Source organism: Leptonychotes weddellii, chromosome 1 (genome assembly GCF_054177405.1).
Source record: "Leptonychotes weddellii isolate Sample4059 chromosome 1, ASM5417740v2, whole genome shotgun sequence".
Classification (NCBI taxonomy): Eukaryota; Metazoa; Chordata; class Mammalia; order Carnivora; family Phocidae; genus Leptonychotes; species Leptonychotes weddellii.
The window spans coordinates 64,120,933-64,140,859 of NC_138369.1; the positions used below are offsets into that span (position 1 = coordinate 64,120,933).

General features: G+C 36.0%; 1 protein-coding gene across 5 annotated transcripts in view; it reads right to left on the minus strand.

The window, feature by feature from the left end:
- The window catches only part of ZCWPW2 (zinc finger CW-type and PWWP domain containing 2), a 312,121-nt gene that overhangs the window by 200,365 nt on the left and 91,829 nt on the right, over nucleotides 1–19,927 (minus strand). For all 5 annotated transcript variants that reach the window (XR_014146701.1, XR_014146707.1, XM_081825521.1 and 2 more), the window contains exons 7-9: nucleotides 8,047–8,105; nucleotides 6,885–6,952; nucleotides 149–255 (exon numbers count right to left, since the gene is read on the minus strand). Coding sequence is in view for 3 of the 5 variants with exons in the window: in XM_081825521.1 (XP_081681647.1) it covers nucleotides 149–255; nucleotides 6,885–6,952; nucleotides 8,047–8,105 (234 nt within the window). In the remaining 2 variants the exon portion in view is untranslated. The remainder of the gene's footprint in view (nucleotides 1–148; nucleotides 256–6,884; nucleotides 6,953–8,046; nucleotides 8,106–19,927) is intronic.

The window sequence follows — 19,927 nt, forward strand, 5'->3', positions numbered from 1 at the left end:
TCAGGATAATCAAGGGCTCAAATTTCAGAAGGGAAAAAAGAGTTCTCCATATAATTAAAATGTACATCCAGAAACAATTTCTGCCATGTAAAGAACCTGAAGTTGCTGTTTAGGCCTGATCATGGGCTACTTTTGCTCCTGCATTTACCTCCTCTTCCCGCTCCTCTTCGGACTCATCAGGGGCCGCGGTTGGCTCTAGCGCCTGCTGCAGCATTTGCTCCAGCTCTTTCAGCATAGCCTCTGTCTCAGAGACAACTAAAAAACATCAGTAAAAAAGGCTACATCTTCATTAATTCAATCAAATCCGTAATCTTTTTTTTTTTTTTAAAGATTTTATTTATTTATTTGAGAGAGAGAATGAGATAGAGAGAGAGCATGAGAGGGGGGAGGGTCAGAGGGAGAAGCAGACTCCCCGCTGAGCAGGGAGCCCGATGCGGGACTCGATCCCGGGACTCCAGGATCATGACCTGAGCCGAAGGCAGTTGCTTAACCAACTGAGCCACCCAGGCGCCCTCAAATCCGTAATCTTAACCACCCCAAAAGAGAACATCGTCTAAATGGGCCAAGATAAAAAAATAAATATTTTGTATAATTTTCATGTATGACCTCTGCTTGATGCAAAATAATTATGGATTTCCAGGTGAATATTTTACACTTATTCCTTTAAAAATGTAGGTGATATTCTTGCTATGGTCACAAAAAGCTCACTAGAAGAGTTTTTTGTTTTGTTTTGTTTTTTTAAATCAGGGCCAAACTAAATTGTTTTTTATAAACCAGGGGTCAGCAAACTCTTCCTGGGAAGGGAAAGAGAGTAAATATTGCAGGCCTTGTGGTCTCTGTCACCACCACTCATTTCTGCTGCTACAGTCCAAACCATAGACATGTACCTAAACAAATGCGAGTCACTATGTTCCTATCAAACTTTATTTACAGAAGCAAGTGGACTGTGGGCCACAGTTTGCCATCCCTCCAGTAAATTCTTAAAACTACTGTTTAAAAGGGGAAACCATGTAATTAAATGGCTAGGCTAAACACAGGCTAGTCTATTCCTAATTCAAACACCAACAAATCTTAATTGCTTAATCTGATATCTATCTGTATCTATCTATCTAATCTATCTATCTATATATGTAGATATAGATATATTTTAAATACCACACTTAAACAAAATTTGTGTGTGTGTGTGTACTACTGTGACATGAATTCACTGAACTTGCTGAGATAAAATAATAACCCCACAAAAGAAATAAACTACTATATAACTCTATAGACTCAACTACTGATTAATAACATGCAGTTGAATTCCTGACTTAAATAAAATAAACATTTTTGTTTGATATAGTCTTGTTGAAGTAAAAATCAAGGAGACCACGTGTGGCCTGCTGTCCTGTACAACAGACAGATTGAGCATCTGAGAAGCCCTTCCAAAGGCAACATGATTCAAAGACAGAGGCCATGAATACACACCCCATCATTTTCCACTCTGGTGACAAAAAGCTGACATACCACCTCCTATTATCCGCCATTCTTTGGCAGGTCACCAAAAATCACACTAGGTAGAGCAGCTAAAAGTTCGTGGGACATGAAAATAGACCCAAGCAGGACATACGCTTTCAAGCTAAAATATTATCAATGAATATGGAAGCAAGGCATTCTCAGCACTAAGTTTTAATCTAATTGTTGAACATACTTCAAAATTTTCTAACTAATCATGTTTAGGAAGAGTGCATATGATATAAGCATCCCTTTATGTGTGTGTGTGAACACACACACAGGCATCCTTGTAAACTAAGCATGTTGTAAGGTAAAAAACAGAGATTGTTAATGTGAAAAGTTTTATGTTTCCTTTCCTCCAGTTCAAAAGAATCCATGTTTTATCAGAATCTTCTTTGTTGATAATCTTCTCTCATCTTTCACTCATAAGAAGGAAATTTTAGTGACTTAAAAAAATTTTTTTTAAGGTTTTATTTATTTATTTGACAAAGAGAGACACAGCGAGAGAGGGAACACAGCATGGGGAGTGGGAGAGGGAGAAGCAGGCTTCCCACTGTGCAGGGAGCCTGATGCGGGGCTCGATCCCAGGACCCTGGGACCATGACCTGAGCCAAAGGCAGACGCTTAATGGCTGAGCCACCCAAGCGCCCCAGGAAATTTTAAAATTCTGCTAGAACATTATTAAATAATAGTGTTAAAGTCATGGGAGGTTATGAAATAGAAAATTTTCCCTTTCTTGGTTGTCACTACAGTATAAAAAAATTTTTAGTTAACATTTTTCACATTATAATTTTATCTAATAAATAATAAATAATTTTTCTGTCAATACTTATCACTTGCCCCAAGTACTTTTATATTCATTCAACAAATATCAATTATTTGCCTACTAAGGGCAAGGGACTCAAGAGAGTAGGCACAGACCAATGAACCTCCCTGGCCATCATCTCTTCCCAGCCAGTCTTAGGTTTTCTCTATGGAAGACTTCTTTCAAAACAGTTTGAAAGTAGCATTCTGATAAGCCATTTGCATACCACAGAACCAGTTCTTATGTTTAAAAACACAACAAAAACTATAACTGACCTGTTAGTTTTGTCCACATATATATATGTTCTGTGTAATTGCTAAAGCATAAGAACACAGAGTTTGAACTATTGTGTTCTAAAACAATGGTATTCCAAATTTGGTAATAAGCATAAGAATCACCTGGAGGATTTACTACAAAAACATGAATGCAACCATGTCTACTGACTCAGAATTTTCTAGAGGTATGTACATTTTTATTGAAGCAATTTTGTTAATGGAATTAACCTCTCTTTATGAGAGATTTCCTACATAGTAACCTGTTACTTAACAGACAACTACTTGTGGTTATCTTCACACTGATTCTCCAGTCCCACTCACGGATATTGTCTTTTCCTACTTTACATTCTGAGTCTACAGAAATTGATACTGACATTTAATGCACTGTTGAGAAGATGGATTTTGAGCTACACTCTAAAGGAAAAATGGCATGCAAACATCTTTATATTTCTAAGGCTAGGCTAAAATACAATCAATTTATGATAATGAATGTCATTGCCGAATGGCATCGTAGTCCCTCCATTTTCAAGTGATCTGGAAAAATATGTACATTGCCTTTTGATCAAAGGGTAGACAAAGTAATGGATGACTCCAACATAACACCGGGTTCAGGGTTCATAACACCAACTTGATTAATGTCAAATTCTGCCACCAGAGCAATGGGAGGTTTGCTTTTCTAAATAGGTATTCCTATATTGTAAATGGATAGAGTTCAAAAATAATTCTCAAGAAACTGTAATCTACAAACTAGGTTATCAAAATTGGCCAATGATATCCTCCAAAGATAGAGACAGAATGAATGCTTTTGCTGATTGCATGACCAATCATCTTCTATCAATACTGATTATCTTGTAGTTTCCCTGACTTGTTTCAATTTGTTGTTTAGAGTAAAGTGGTAGCATTACAGTTATTCCATCACTCAGAGAAAATTCTTTAAAAAGGTAAGAAAAAGGTATCTCTTATATACGTATCTGGCTTTTAAAAGTGAATTTTTATAAAATGATCTGTGTAGTTTTTCCATTCCTGATAAGAAGTAACTTACTGTTGGTCTCAATAAATCAGTTGCTATTTTAAAAGTCTTCAAATGTATATTTATAGAGTTTTCTCCAATCTCTACTTTTCTAGTAAATCTTTAAAGAGGCTGTTTATTTCCTATGTAAAGAGGCTACTGGTTAGGCTACCTACCCCAAAGCTGGCACTGAAAAATATCATCTTCAATAAACTGCCAGGGTCATTTCAATATTGAAATTTTGAAGGCATTCTTATGGAAGAGGGGGAGGAAGACAAAAAAGTACTTGGGTTTTGTGTTGTTATTAAGTAACCACAAACACTCCTCTTGTGTGCTCACAGTTTAAATGTAGAGATGAGTAAAATACAAGTTGGAATGTAATGAAGAAGAGAGCACCGTTCCTGGAGACACAAATAGAAATAGGGGGCAAGGAGTTTTCTAGGAAAGGCGCAGGTAGGCGAACCCTACCTTTTAGTCTATAGGTTAAAGGTAGCTCCAAACCAAGAGTAGGTGGGCAAAGTTTGTCCTGAACAGCAAGAAATCACCTTTCTCCCTGTCACGCCTTCTACCTCCCAGCCCCAGCCCCTAAGGCCTTCATGCCCCAGCCCCCCTCCCCTTTGGGCTTTCCCCATGATTCAGACCTTTCCTGTATTAACCATCCTTTTCCATGCTTATCTGTCTCAGGTGGCTGATGAATATATCCTTTGCTAATTTATTAATGAATGCCATAGATTATCAGTTGAACCCGGGTAATATGCCAACCTTTCATTTATTTAAACTTTTATAGATTGTCTACTACCCAAAAAGAAATGAGGTATTTACCAACAAAAACCAATGATACAACAAAACAGACGACGAAAACCCAAAGACAAAAAGAAATCCAAATCAGTTCATTAAAGGGGGTATGAAGGGCAATAACGAAATCTTAAAATTGCTTAGGTCAGCTACCAGTACTGCACCCAAACCCAACAGAGTTAGCTTAACGATTCCTGATATTCAAAGCAACCAAGGAAACAGCTGCACACTTTGATTAATTTTAAGAAGATACGTGACTTAGAAAAACCATATAACCTCTTAAATGTCTCGGTTTCCCCATTTATAAAATGGGAGATATAATATCTACCTTATTTACTTCATATAGATCTTACAAGGGCTAAATAAATATATACGAAGTGTTTAGAACAGTGAAGACACATAGTAATTGTTATAGGTGTTGGCTACCATTATTACTAGTGGTATTATTATTTCATCATTGTAGATGAATTTTCTTGTCCCTAAACACTGAAAAAAAATGAATTAGAGAGACAGTACAAATATAATTCATAATATTCCTGGTAGTAATTTTCCCCAAAACACAGATCTGCTCAACAAATAGCTATTTCTTAGATTAAATCTGCATAGCCATGGGCATACAGTTTCAATTATTGAATGATTCCTCAACTTTTTCTATTAATTTCCAGAAGTCCTCTCCTTGTTGGATAAGAGGGCTTCTACTGCATGTCTTAATCACAGATGAAACAAGTGACATGTGGACAGGTAAAGTAGCTACACTTAATTAGCTCTCCTCCTGACTTCTAACTAAGGAAGAGAGAAAAGCAAAGGGTAGAGTTTAAAACCCAGAAAGGAATAGCAAATCTGGGCAGTAGGTTGATGGGAGACTTTAGCACCTGGGAGTGTAAGGAAAGTGGCTCCAAAAAGCAGGGCAGACATTCAAGAAGACGGTATAATTTTCACTTGTTCTAAGACTGATCCTACCTCAAGCCAAGAAGAAAAGGAGTGATTTCAGAGACTTAGATTAAGGGATCCACTGAAATATGGGTAGGGGTAAAAAACTGAGGGGGCTTAATCCACTCTTTCAAGAAGTAGTCAGCTCTTGCAAAGAACACAGTAGACTAGATGTTTCTGCTTTTTAGTTGTTTGAAACGGGATAAAGGAGTAAAACATTGATTAGATTAATGATTTGAACAATTAACTATTGAGACTTGAAAGCCACACAGAATGTGAGACTCCTGAAAGGGTGTCAGTGGATAACTATGGAGATGCATTCACTCATTTATGCAGAAGAGTGATTTCTAGTCAATGGATTCCTGGCTCTGATAGCTCTCTTCTGCGGTAGCCCTTTTGAGTCGAAGGCGGAAAGGATCCCAGCATTGGAGCCCTTAGCTGCAGTACCAAGGTCTCCTAGTGGGAACTCAGTCCAGGGATAAACTGCCTTTTGCCTTTCTACAGGAATATTTGAACTAATTATGTGAGGCAAAGGGACAACATAGCCAAGAAAAGGCACCCATGTTAGCAGGAAAGTAGCAGCAGAATAAATTTAAGAAGAGATAGAAACAACAGAATTTTGGGGCGCCTGGGTGGCTCAGTTGTTAAGCGTCTGCCTTCGGCTCAGGTCATGATCCCGGGGTTCTGGGATCGAGCCCCGCATTGGGCTCCCTGCTCGGCAGGAAGCCTGCTTCTCCCTCTCCCACTCCCCCTGCTTGTGTTCCTTCTTTCGCTGTGTCTCTCTCTGTCAAATAAATAAATAAAATCTTTAAAAAAAAAAAAAAAGAGAAACAACAGAATTTTGTAGTGGTTTAGGAGAGGAACAAAAGGATTTAAAAAAAATAACTATTCTGCCCCTCTTCTGACTGCTTTCCTTTTTCTTTTAATAAGACTAAAGATGAATGGCTTATTTAGTCAGTTGAAAAACAGTGCCATAGGACCTGGGGGTGGACACAATGGAGAGGGAATATGGCGCGGATAACTACTTGGGGTTTAATGGGCTTTGGAACCTCTTTGCGTGGCTGCCAAAGTTCCATCTTACATATAAGCACTTGCCTGCTTTTCAAGACTATCGAAAATGAAGGAAGAGTAAAGCTCCTTTGAACACTAAAACTTTCTCCCTGCATTCCACATTCACCCCACCGTGTTCTAATACCAATGGCAATTAATTCAGCTGGAAGCCCTAGGCTGCTGCTTTTCTTTTTCTCTCCCTTTGGCACCCCAAGGACCCCAATAATTTTGGAATGGAGAGCTCTGGATTTTAATGTATTGATGCAGGTATTTCCTCCCACAGCCACTGGTGCTTTATTTTTTTAAAAAATTAAATACATGATAGAGCCAGAGAAAATTTAATTCACAGAGATAGAAACCTAAAGACAACTGAAGAGATCTAGTATGCAAATCAATACCAAAAATGACCCACTAATAGTTCTCATATATGTATTTATGTACATTTTTTTCTTCCAAAAATTACAACTACATTTGGTAGAATTAAATAGAAGTAAAAGAACTAAAAGCAGGAGAGGTTTTCACATACCCATGTTTTCCTTTGATAAGGCATCATCTGAACAAACATTTTCAAAAGAGAATTTAAAAATAGCTTTCCTAGAAAAAGAATTTGACAGATTTAGTTTCAAAAGAACAATCATGTATATTTAAGTGGCCATTTGTATATTCATTGATAATTATAAATTATGAATATATTTCTTTATCTTGAGGTAAGTTTCCTTGGTTGTTTTATACAGTAAGACAGCACGATACAGTGAAAAACCAAAGGGAAATAATATTGATCTGAGCTCTCACTAGGTGAAAAGCACTAATGACCCACCAAGTACCTTATATAGGCTTTTTCATGCAATCCTCCCCCAGAGAACCTACTAAGGAATTGCTACTCTGATTTTATAAAGAAACTGAGGCTCTGAGAAATTGAGAAATTTGACAATGTAGGAAATGGTTGAACATGACACAGCTAAATTCTGTCAGACTGCAAAATCCATGCTTTTCCCACAACACTGTGTTGCTGACTTAGAGAACATTTGTTCAAATGCGTCTTCTCTAACCATAAGATCTTGAGAAAGCCACTTAGTTTCCCTAAGTCATAAGTTTTTCACCTTTTAAATAGAGATGATTATGATACATCCCCTACCTATTTGATGGGGTTATTGTGAAGTATAACTAAGATAAGGCAGTAAGGCCTTTTTAAAAATTTAATTATTCATCCTCTGAAGAAGGACAAAGAATAAGAGAAGGACAATCATATCAGAGTCAGACTTTGTCTTTGAGCAGGACTCAATACAGCACTGATTACAAGTCATCAAAAAAATAAGTAAATTAACTGTGTGGTTGGTTCAATGATAAACACTAAAGCTTGTCATCGGTGGCTTATCAGTTCATTATAGAGGCCTGTTTCTGGTTTGCACTATTTTTAAACCAAACACCTGCTTCTCATCTGCTTGCTCACATGATATTAATCTTTGATAGTTCTGCTTCAACATATCTGTATAAACATAAAACTTTCTCCATACTTCTAAAACTACTACTTATCACCTTAATTCTTTTAGAAAATTTTAATGTTTCCCTAGAGAAAAAGAATCAAGAATCAGGGGGCAATGTCATAATAACTAAATTACACACACACACACACACACATATATATACACATTTCAATTTTATCATAATATTTTTCAATAAAGAAATACCTTTTCCTTCTTCTAAATTTTGGCTTCTTCTTTTCAGTAGTGTTTTTGGAAACTTGCATCTATAAAATAAAAACAAAAAGATGAGTTAGTTCAAATGGGACTAGATGAGTTCAGTAAGGTAATGGGTCCTATATGGTCCAAGTAATTTAGTCCAGAAGAAAAACTCTGGCCCACAGCTCTCAACCACACCTGGAACCCCAAGTCAACCACTTCACAGTCACTACAATTACACTGATCTGCTCAACTTCCAGGAATAGTAGACTAATCCAGTGAGTGCCCATCTCCCATGTCCACCCCCCTTCTCACTTCACAAACATATAACAACACTAGACAAAACAATCTTTATGTTTTAAAACATAGATGACCTTTAAAGAAAGAAAAAGAACTATTCAGATGCCAGAAACATAAGGGGTGCAACACTATATGGATAGGAAGTGACATGGTAAAGGCCTACAAAAAATGTATACCAGGATAGGGCCAAAAGGGTTTGGGATTTTAATATCTAAGCAAAGACGAGATGAAGGATGTGGAGAAATTGGCACCTCCATACATTGTTGGTGGGAACGTGAAATGGTGGAGCCACTTTGGAATACAGTTTGACAGTTTATCTAGATGTTAAACAGAGAATTACCTTATGATTCAACAATTCTACTCCTAAGTATATACCCATGAGAAGTGAAAACATTATGTCCATACAAGAAATTGCATATAAATGTTCATAGCAGCATTATTCATAATAGCCCCAAAGTAGAAACAACCCAATGTCCATCGATGGATAGATAATATATATTCCATACAATGGAATATTATTTAACCTTTAAAAACAACAAAGTCCTGACAAATACTAAAACATGGATGAATCTTGAAGTCATTATGCTAAGTGAAAAGTGAAAAAGTCAGACACAAAGACCACATGTTGTATGACACCACTTATACAAAATGTCCATAAAAAGGCAAATCCATAGAGACAGAGATAGATTAGTAGTTGCCAGTGGAAGGTGGGAAATGGGCAGTGACTGCTAATAGGTATGAGGTTTCCTTTGGGGTAATGAAAAAATGTTCTAAATTCATATAGCGGTATTGACTGCAAAACTGTGATTATACTAAAAACCACTGAACTGCATACTTTAAAACCATGAATAAATTACATCTCAATAAAGGTATAATTTTTTTAAAAAATTGGTGACATGGAAAAATGGAAAGTAAGGAGATAGAATATATCAATGATTAACAAATGGAACCCAACATAGCAATATTACTGTTAGAAAAAAGCATAATCATAGATAAAAAGGGTTATTACCTAATGCTAAAAGAAACAATCCACCCCAGAAAGTATATCAGTCCTCAGCTGTATATACCTAGAATCTCAGCCTTAAAATATATAAAGTGAAAAACAGAAAAGAATCACAAGTAGAAACTGATAAATCTACAGTTAAAAGGAGATATTTTAATTTACTTCTCATACAAAAATGAAAAAGAAAAAAAAATAGCAAAGAAACAGGAACATTCAACAACACAGATAATGTTTAATCTAATAAACACATCTTGAACCTGGGACTGAATAATTAAGGAATACATATAGCTTTCAAGCCTGAAACATTTACAAATTTGACCACCTACTAGGTCACAAAGGAAGCCTCAAAATAGTAAAGTAACCTCTCTATTTTACAGACCACAGTCACTAGCTAAAAGCAATAAAATAAGAAATCAGGGGCGCCTGGGTAGCTCAGATGGTTAAACATCTGCCTTCGGCTCAGGTCATGATCTCGGGGTCCTGGGATGGAGCCCCACGTCGGGCTCCTTGCTCAGCGGGGAGTCTGCTTCTCCCTCTCCCTCTGCCTGCCGCTCTGCCTACTTGTGTTCTCTCTCTATCCCTCTGTCAAATAAATAATCTTTAAAAAAAAGAAAGAAATCAAAACCCAAAAGATAGCTGAATAAAATCTGTAATCAATTCATAGATGTAGAAGAATTACATTCACCCATGAACCTACCCATGATAAGAGTTATGATCTATGTCATTTGGAATTATTGTGTCACATTTTAGTTATTGGTATACGTGACTTATTTTCTCACTGGGTAATACATTTGTCTCCATGCCATTCCTTGCACGCTATAGGAGCACGTGAAGTGTTTGTGGAATACATGAATGAATAAATGTTCAGAGAAAGATACAATAAAAACAAATATCACTAGGAAAAAACAGTGCCAGTGTCACTGTCCATTCTGTCCCATCGTGGCTGTTGATTTAAGCATTTAACAAATTCATACAATTTGCCCTCATCTCCTAAGACAGAACCTCAATGCAACTTTCACCTCAATGTTAGCTTCTTTTGTCTTTTCACTTTAACCTGCTAAAGTGAGCAGTTTCTTAGCCCATTTTGTCTAATCTTTCACAGTTACACTGATCTTAATTTTACTGATCTTGAATCAAGCAACCACACTGCAAGGGTGGGAACAATTTTTTTTCATATATATTAAATGTTTAGCAGCTAGCAGAGTGCCATTCACATTGTATGTTCAAAAGCATTAACTATAATGAGATGAAGGTTGAATTTAATAACTCTCAAAGCATTATTAAACAGCTTAAATACCTCAATAACCATTCAAAAGAAGTTTGTATGAAACACTCAGGGAATTCATATTATGATGATGCTAAAAAATAAGTGGACTTTGTGTGTGTGTGTGTGATCTGCAACCACAAGGTAATATTCAAATATTTTTTCCAGCCCTGTTTCATATATATATACATGAAAGTAAATAAGGTAAAAAAGCATATGGAAATATTATTGTCTAAGTCATTGTTCTACATCTCCAAAGACAATGTAGAGCTATTATTTCTATCTTGTTATTAAGGATCAATTTAAATTATGTGCATATTTGAGTATAAAGTGAAAGGGTTGCTACAAGGGGAAATAAGATTAAAGTAACAAAGTACAAACCACTTCATAGGTATTAATAGAAAGAAATACTGTTAAATAGCTACCATAAATCAGGGAGATTTCTGTTAGAGATAATAAATTCCTTTCTACTTTGTTAAATATTCCATAGCAGCCAAAATGAAGTAGTCAGTATTGCCAAATGCCCCGTACTTTCCAGCTCCAAGCCTTGATAAAATATGCTATGATGGAGAAGAGCACTGAATTTGGAATGACAGGATCATGATTTGAATTTAATCCCTGGTACTTACTAGCTGTATCACTTCCGGTAAGTCACTGACTTACCAGAATATCTAGCAAGAGCCTGGTATAAAGTAGACACTTAATAAGTATTTTCTGACTAAACGACCATTCTGTATTTCAGGACCTTCTTTTATAACCACTGTTAAAAAATAACTATCTCAAAGCTTTTGGGGGTAAGATAAAATTAAATAACATCCCAGAAGGTATCTAACAGTGCTCAACAATTAGTCAATGTTCAATCATTGTTTAACCCGTTATACTAGTCCACTGGGCTAGTGTCAGAATTCTATCCTTTTTCCTTAGAGCATATGACAGAACTTGGCACTTTGTTATGGTTGGACTTATGGTAATCCATTAGTTTCCCAAGGCTGCCATAACAAATTAACACAAATTTGATAAAGCATCAGAAATTTATTTATTTATCGTTCTGTAGGACATAAGTCTGTCTCTTATGGACAGACCCTTAAAGATACTTGTCATTGGATGTGGGCCCAACTAATCCAGGATGATCTCATATCAAAATCCTTACCTTAATTACATCTACAAAGATCCTTAATTCCAAATAAGGTCACATTCTGAGGTTCCTGGAGAACGTATTTTCTGGGGGCTACTATTCAACCCACAAGTAGATACTATAATCTTTATCTATTTCATCCCTTCCACTTCTCTTCCTGTGTTGCAGCTGATTTTCCCATGTTGTCGAGCCTCATGCTATTCAGAGTCAGGGCCGCCACGTGCAGAATTAGCAATACCTGAGAGTTTGTTAGACATGCAAATTCTCATGCCCATCCTAGGCCTACCGAATCAGAAACTCAGGGAGTGGGGCCCAGAAATCCATATTTAAATAAGTTCTTCAGGTGACCTATACCCCAACTAGAGTTTTCTAGGCCTTGGTCTAGCCCACACGCATCCATACAAATATAATGCTATATACTGTCATTGATTTTAAAGAAACCAAAGCAAGTATTAATTCTTTTCTTGCTAGATATAGAGGAATCTACGAGAAGCATATGTATAGAGAGCAAATGCCATTTACTGAAAAAAAAATATTTATTTATTTAATGATAATTAGGACTGCTGACTGGAATGGCAAATGGTAGAATTGCCCTTAATTGCCACAGACAGATAATCCATAAGAATTGTGTTTACATCAGATTTATATAATCTTCAGAAAGTGACCTGACGTTGCCCATATCCTTAAGTCACTATTCATCTAAATGAAAATAATTTTATTTTTAAGAAGAACAACTGTTAGCTGTGTTAAATCTGAGGGCATAAAATTTTGATTCAGCATTTTATGCTCATAGAAGACATAAATATGTTTTGTAACATTCCATTGAGAGTAATTGTCAATCAATGATCACTAAAGAGCTGCCTACTTTGACAGAATTTCCAAACGTGAATCTGTGTCTTGAATAATATACACAAACTCCTTGTCAAAAGTTATCATATAGAAGGAAAAGCCAATATTCTTATTTCCCTTTGGAAAATCTGCTGGGAAAATATGCTTGGAATAAGGATGAAAACTAGTTTTATGCAGCACTGTAAATGATGGTTATTACTTAATCTGAGTTTCCGGAGAGTACAAATAATAAAGTTAAGTTTTCAGGCCTAGATAATGATTGTTTTCACTCTTCTTTGAAAAGGGAGAAAATTAAAATAATCATTTTCTAGTCCTATTTTAAACAAGATTTTAACACAGAGAATACAAATCTAGTGCTTCTTACATAAATGTCACTCGATTACCATATGCTCCAGTCCAGTCGCTCTTAGTAGAGTTCAGTATTCCTGCGAGATTTGAACAATATCAGAGATCAGTCCCTGGAAATATGACTTATAAATATCTTGCTGTCCCCTGCACTATCTTTAGCCATGTGTAATTTCTCACTAAAGCACTGTGGATTTCTCTGCTTTGAGGGGTTTAGCAGAGAAAACACTGGAGTGTGTATTCAAGCAGTGAGCTGAGACAGAGGAGAGTATTTTCCCTAAAAATAGAAGTTGACCACTAGACCACCTGAAGTAGAAGGCATGAAAGACTTTCTATTAACACCTCCCAATCCTGGCTGAGGATACAAGTAACAGCACACTTCAAGAAACTCTACGATTAGCTACTTCACTGATAATTTTTAAAGTCTTGGATTTAATTTTTTTAATGGTCTTTGACTATACCAAGGATAAAACATAAAATCAGGAGGTTTTTTTTTTTAATAGGACAGGTTTCTCTCATATCCATAAAGAGATTAAAAATACTAAAAGCTAATGGAAACAGGGTGTCCAGGGAGTAAAGACCTGCATGAAAAGCAGAATTTATGTCACAATTGTTTATCTGATTGAATGGTACCAGTAAATTAGATTACTTGACCTCTATTTGGAGACTCTAAAAATCCAAGTCTGTTGCAAACAATTCCTGTCTGCACATAGTTTTTCCTAAAGTCACTGGGCATTTTAGCAAGAGGAGAACAAGGGTTTCTAAGGAAGACTTCCTAGAATTGACATACAGGTCTACCTTGGAGCTATTATAGGTTCAGTTCCAGACCACTGCCACAAAGTGAATATTGCAATAAAGTGAGTCAAATGAATTTTTTGGTTTCCCAGTGCATATAAAAATTATGTTTATACTATCCTGTAGTCTATTTGGTGTGCAAAGCATTATGTCTATAAAAACAATGTACATACCTTAATTAAAAAATACTTTATTGCTAAAAATATGCAAACCACCATCTGAGTTTTCAGCAAGTCCTACTCTTTTTCCTGGTGGAGGGTCTTGCCTTGATGTTGATGGTTGCTGACCGATCAGGGTAGAGATTGCTGAAGGCTGAGGTGGCTGTGGCAATTTCTTAAAATAAGGCAACAGTGAAGTTTGCCACATCAATTGACTCTTCCTTTCACAAATAATTTCTCTGTAGTATGTGATGCTGTTTGAAGGCATTTTACCCATAATAGCACTTTCAAAATTGGAGTCAATCCTTTCAAACCCTGCCAGTGCTTTATCACCGAAGTTCGTTATATTCTAAATCCTTTGTTGTCATTTCAACAATTTTCACAGCATCTGCACCAGGAGTAGATTCCATCTTAAGAAACCACTTTCTTTGCTCATCCATAAGAAGCAATTCCTCATCCATTCAAGTTTTATCATGAGATTGCAGCAATTCAGTCCCATCTTCAGGCTCTATTTATAATTCTAGTTTTCTTGCTATTTCTACCATATCTGCAGTTACTTCCCCCACTGAAGTCTTGAATAACTCAATGTCATCCATGAGGGTTGGAATTAATTTCTTCAAAATTCCTGTTAAGTTGGTCTTTTGACCTCTTCCCATGAATCACAAATGTTCTTAATGACATCTAGAAGGGTGATTCTTTTCCAGAAGGTTTTCAATTTACTTTGCCCAAATCCATCAGAGCAATCACTCTCTATGGCAACTATAGCCTTTTGAAACGTATTTCTTAAACAATAAGACTTGAAAGTTGAAATTACTCCTTGACCAATGGGCTGCAGAATGGATGTTGAATTAGCAGGTATGAAATCAACATTATTCTCATTGTATATCTCCATCGTAGCTCATGGGTGACTATGTGCATTGTCAATGAGCAGTAATATTTTGAAAGGAATCATTTTTTTCTGAGCAGTAGGTCTCAACAGTGGGCTTAAAATATTCAGTAAAACATGTTGTAAAAAGAGGTACTGTCATCCAGGTTTTGTTGTTCCATTTATAGAGCATAGGCAGAATAGATAATTTAGCAAAATTCTTAAAGGACCCTAGGATTTTTGGACTGGTTTCAACTTAAAGTCACCAAGTGCATTAGCCTCTAACGAGAGTCAACCTACCCTGTGAAGCTTTGAAGCCAGGCATTGACTTCTCCTCTCCAGCTATGAAAGTCCTAGATGGCATCTTCCTCCAAAATAAGGCTATTTCATCTACAGTGAAAAACAGTTGTTTAATGGAGCCACATTCATAAATTATGTTAGCTAGATCTTCTGGATAACTTGCTTTGGCTTCTACATCAACACTTAACTGCTTTACCTTACACTTTTATAAAGACAGCTTCTTTCCTTCAACCTTATGAACCAATCTCTGCTAGCTTCAAATTTTTCTTCTACAGCTCCCTCTCCTCTCTCAGCCTTCACAGAATTGAACACACATTTCTCTTCTATCCCCCAAGCTCCTCCCACTCCCACTGCCCATCTTATGAGAATGACAAGGAGATCAATCTGGCTAAAGTCAGATCCATGGACTGAAAGTCAAAGCAAAGAAAGGGTTAAGCAAATACATAAGTCCAAAAGCAAACTTTTTTTTGTAACTTAAATATATATTTAGTTAGAATGACTAACTGGAATATCTTTAAATAGAGCAGGGGTGCCTGGCTGGCTCAGTTGGAAGAGCATGTGACTCTTGATCTTGGGGTTATGAGTTCAAGCCTCAAGTTGGGTGTAGAGATTACTTAAGAACAGAATCTTTAAAAAAAAAAAAAAAATTACTTCCCTGGAAGTCTGTTTCACAACACTGCCTTGTAGTGGTGCAGTTTCCCAGTTTCCCTCCATGTTTTGAGCACAGGGTAATTGAAATTAGTATGAAAATAACTTTCTATGTTATTTCCATTGATGATTTAAAGGGATAAATGGATAATTTTTATATATATATATTATCATATATTTCTATGTATTTTAAAAATGCAAATGCACAAAATAGTGATTTGGGGTGATGAAAATATTCTCTATTTTGATCAGGGATGGTAGTTACATGAGTGTATACATTTAAGAAAAACTCATGAAACTCTACACTTAAGATCTTCCACAGTGTTTAAATTTTACCTCAATAAAAAAAATTAAGAAAAAGGTAAGTCAAATGAAAGAAAACTATAGTAACTAACAGTATAGAAAAATAGCAAAATGGTGATAGAATACCTGAATGATCCAAGTTTGGGGAACACTGGCCAATGGAAAGGTGAATGATGCCCACAGAGTAGAATCCAAAAGGAAACTAAGTAAGTTTTGAATTCTGCCTGTGACTCTTCCCAAGGGGTTCCTCTGCTTACTATTCTTTTCAGAGATTTCTCTCTGCCTGGGGCTAGAAGCCAGCAGTAGAGATCTATTTTAATATTTATCTCTGGGGAAGGATGCATATAAAGCTAGTGAATCAAGTGAATTTCAGTACATGAATTCCATATTAATATCAAGCTTATTAATTAACACAAATATCTAGACATCTAGTCATAAAATGTAAGCAACTTATCCTGCAACAGGGCTAATGAAAATTTCCTGATTATGAAGAATTTTTGCAATAATTTTGGGGAAAAATATTTTTTCATCAGAAAATATAATAGCCTAATTTCCTCATACATAAATGTATAAATCAAGACAGTTATCATTAATTTTGTAACTCAAAGTGTTACAAGTTAAACTCTTGGCAGTAATAAAAGCAAAGTGTTAGGAAAAAAGATACCCATACATACACACATAATTTCTGTATATAAGCCAAAAAAATGAGAAAACGTAATGATAAAGAGATCCTTTTCCAATTAGTAACAGTATTTGAGATAGTCTTAATTAGAAATATGTAAAATTCTACATTAAAAAAACTAAAGAGAAATGAATAGAGAGGTTGTGTTTCTACATGGGTGTATTTAATATTATAAACTTATAAAACACATAGATTTTCTACAATACCAATCATCATCTCAACAGAATTTTTCTTGGGACTTCACTATATAATTCTAAAGTTCATTTGTATGTAGTTAAAATGATTTAAATTGTGCCTTTATTGGGGTTTCCAGAGGAAAGGCAAGGTAGGGTAGGGTGAACAGTTCAGGATTGGCTAGTTTGAATAATTCTGGAGGGCTCTGGCCTATAGGAATGGTCTCCAGTTGCCTGGTACTCAATTCTGGGATGATTTAGGGCAATGGAAATAGTGGCTTGGTATTTCAGAGTTTGGTAAGAAGTCAGTTGAGGTTGATAAGGGTTTGGGACTGGTTGATTTGCATATGAAAGAAGTACCCCTTGCTACCTGTAAGGGGAAGACCTTCCCCAGCCAGAAAGGTTTTTTAAAATGTCAAAATATCATAATATACAGAAAATACATATATACATTATACATATATATACACACACACATATACATATGCAAAGACACAATACAATTTGAAAAAGTAAAGATAAGAACTATGAAAACAATTTTAAAAAATTATACAAATGAAGGATCACAAATCCACACATTAAAGAAAAGATAAACAATAACTAAGGCAATTTGAAATTTGTTTTAAGACCAGATAGATGAATAGATACAGAAGTAGGTGTTTTGACACATCAAATGTCATATGTTACATGATGAAGATGGCATATTATATATTATAAAGAAGGTAAAAAACAGTAAAGAAGGGAAACATTACTTGCTAGTCAATAAATGGTACTGGAATAGCTGGCAGTGTAGGGAGGACAAATGTCTTTTTCCTCTACCCTTCTATGTTCTCAGTGGAGGTCCCGGTAACAAAAACAGATTAACAAGAGAAAAGCATACAGATTTAGGGGCACCTGGGTGAGTCAGTTGAGTATCCAACTCTTGATTTCAGCTCAGGTTATGATCTCAGGGTCCTGGGATCAACCCCCAACTTGGGCTCCATACTTAGTGGGGGGTTTGCTTGAGGGTTCTCTCTCTCCCTTTGCCCCTACCCCTGCTCACACACACTCTCTCTCTCAAATAAGTAAATAAATCTTTTAAAAAGCAAACAACAACAAGCATACAGATTTATTTAATGTAAGTTTTATGTGACATGGCAGCCTTCATTAAGGACATGAACACCCAAAGAAGCAGTTAAACCTGAGTTTTTAAGCTAGGTTTGAAGAGTAGAAGGTCATGGGAAAATGTGACAGGACATGAAAGGGAAGGAGCTAAGTGTAGGAAACTGTGGAAATGGCAAGGCTTACTCCCTCAGATTCTTCTCAGGCTCCCTCTACCTTCAGAGATAAGAATGCTTCTTTCCTCCCATTGTAAGGATGACATCTTACATGAGGCTCTTATACCCTGCTCCAGGGAAAGTCAGAAAATTCTTCCTGCACCTGCCATATCACAAATTCCTTCAGCTTGAAAAATTCAATATACCAAGATGCCATGTTTGGGGTAGTATGTCCTGAATCCCATCTTAGCAAGTTGCATAAAATTTTTATACCCTATCCTTGTATCTCATATAAAAATAAATCCATATTCCCATAATAATAGCTAACATTTGTGAAATGTTTTCTATGTTCTAAGCCCTGTGTTATGTGCTTTACACAAATTGTCAGAGCAATCTTTACACAAATTGTCAGAGTCAGAGTCTTTGCAATACTTCCATTCTTCCCACGTAACAGGAGATTGAGAGCTTACAGAGTTAAGTAGCTAACTTAAGATCACTCTGCTAGTAGGTGACAGAGCCAGGATTCATGCCTCGACAGTCTACCTCTAGATGTTCTTCTTCTTACTCACTCCACTGCATTATTATCTATGAAGAAGTCTATGCTAAGTAATAAGTAAAAAATCTCAGAAATGTAGATGTGACCACATACAAATATTTAACCTCCATATTTCCAGGAAAAAAATAACGGAAAAGCAAGCAATATGCTGGGAAAAGCATATACTGAAATGATGACAAAAAATTAGTATTTTCATGACTAGCATATAAAATGTTCATATAAATTTGCAAGCAAATATTAAGAACTCAGACATAGACAATTTATTATCTCAAGTCAAAGAAATGCAAATTAAAACAACAAAGTATGATGTACACTGGTGACAACATCTTTATATGACAACACCTGTCGATGACTGTGGCATTTGCATGCACCGCTGCTAAGACTGAACAACCCGACGTGTTCCTATAGCTGTCCCAGGGATCCTTCTACCAGGAGTTGTCAGAAGGAAACCAAACATGTGGTGGGAAAGGAAGCAATATTCATGGAGATTTTCATCAAAGTGTGACCAACAGCAATAGAAGAAAGATTAAATAAATCACAACATATTTTGTTTTAATGAAAGGGCAGTCTTTCAAAGCATGTCACAAAAGCTCTAAAACCCTAAAAGAAAAAAAAGTTTTACTATGTAAGTACAACAAAAGAACTACAAAAAAGGAAAACTGAGAAAATGTTTGCAGCATATTAACAAAGTATTAACAATCAATAACTAAAGAGAGCACCTACAATTTAATAAAAAAAAAAATGAGAGAGAGAAGCCAGCCTATGGAAGAAACAGACAAGAGTATAAACAGGCAGTTTTCAGAAGAAATACAATGTCCAATAAATACATTAATAAATGCTCAACCTCGGGGCGCCTGGGTGGCTCAGTCAGTTAAACGTCTGCCTTCAGCTCAGGTCCTGATCCTGTGGTCTTGGGAGGGCGCCCTGCTTCTCCCTTTCCTGCTGCTGCCCCTGCTTGTGCATGCTCTCTCTCTCTCTCATATAAATAAATAAATAAATAAAATCTTAAAAAAAAAAGTGCTTAACCTCTTTAAAATAAAAAAAAACAGATAACAGCAAATGAAAATAACAATATTATTGTTATTTTGCATCTCCTTTTAAATATTGGCAAATATGTAAAGATTGGTGATACCTAAAGCTGGCAAGACAGTAGGAAAAGCACTGGTGGGAGTACTCAGATGTAACTGTTTTGAAGAGAATTTGACAATACTTGACTAGAATTTTTAACTTTTATTTTGAAATAATTTTAGATTTACAG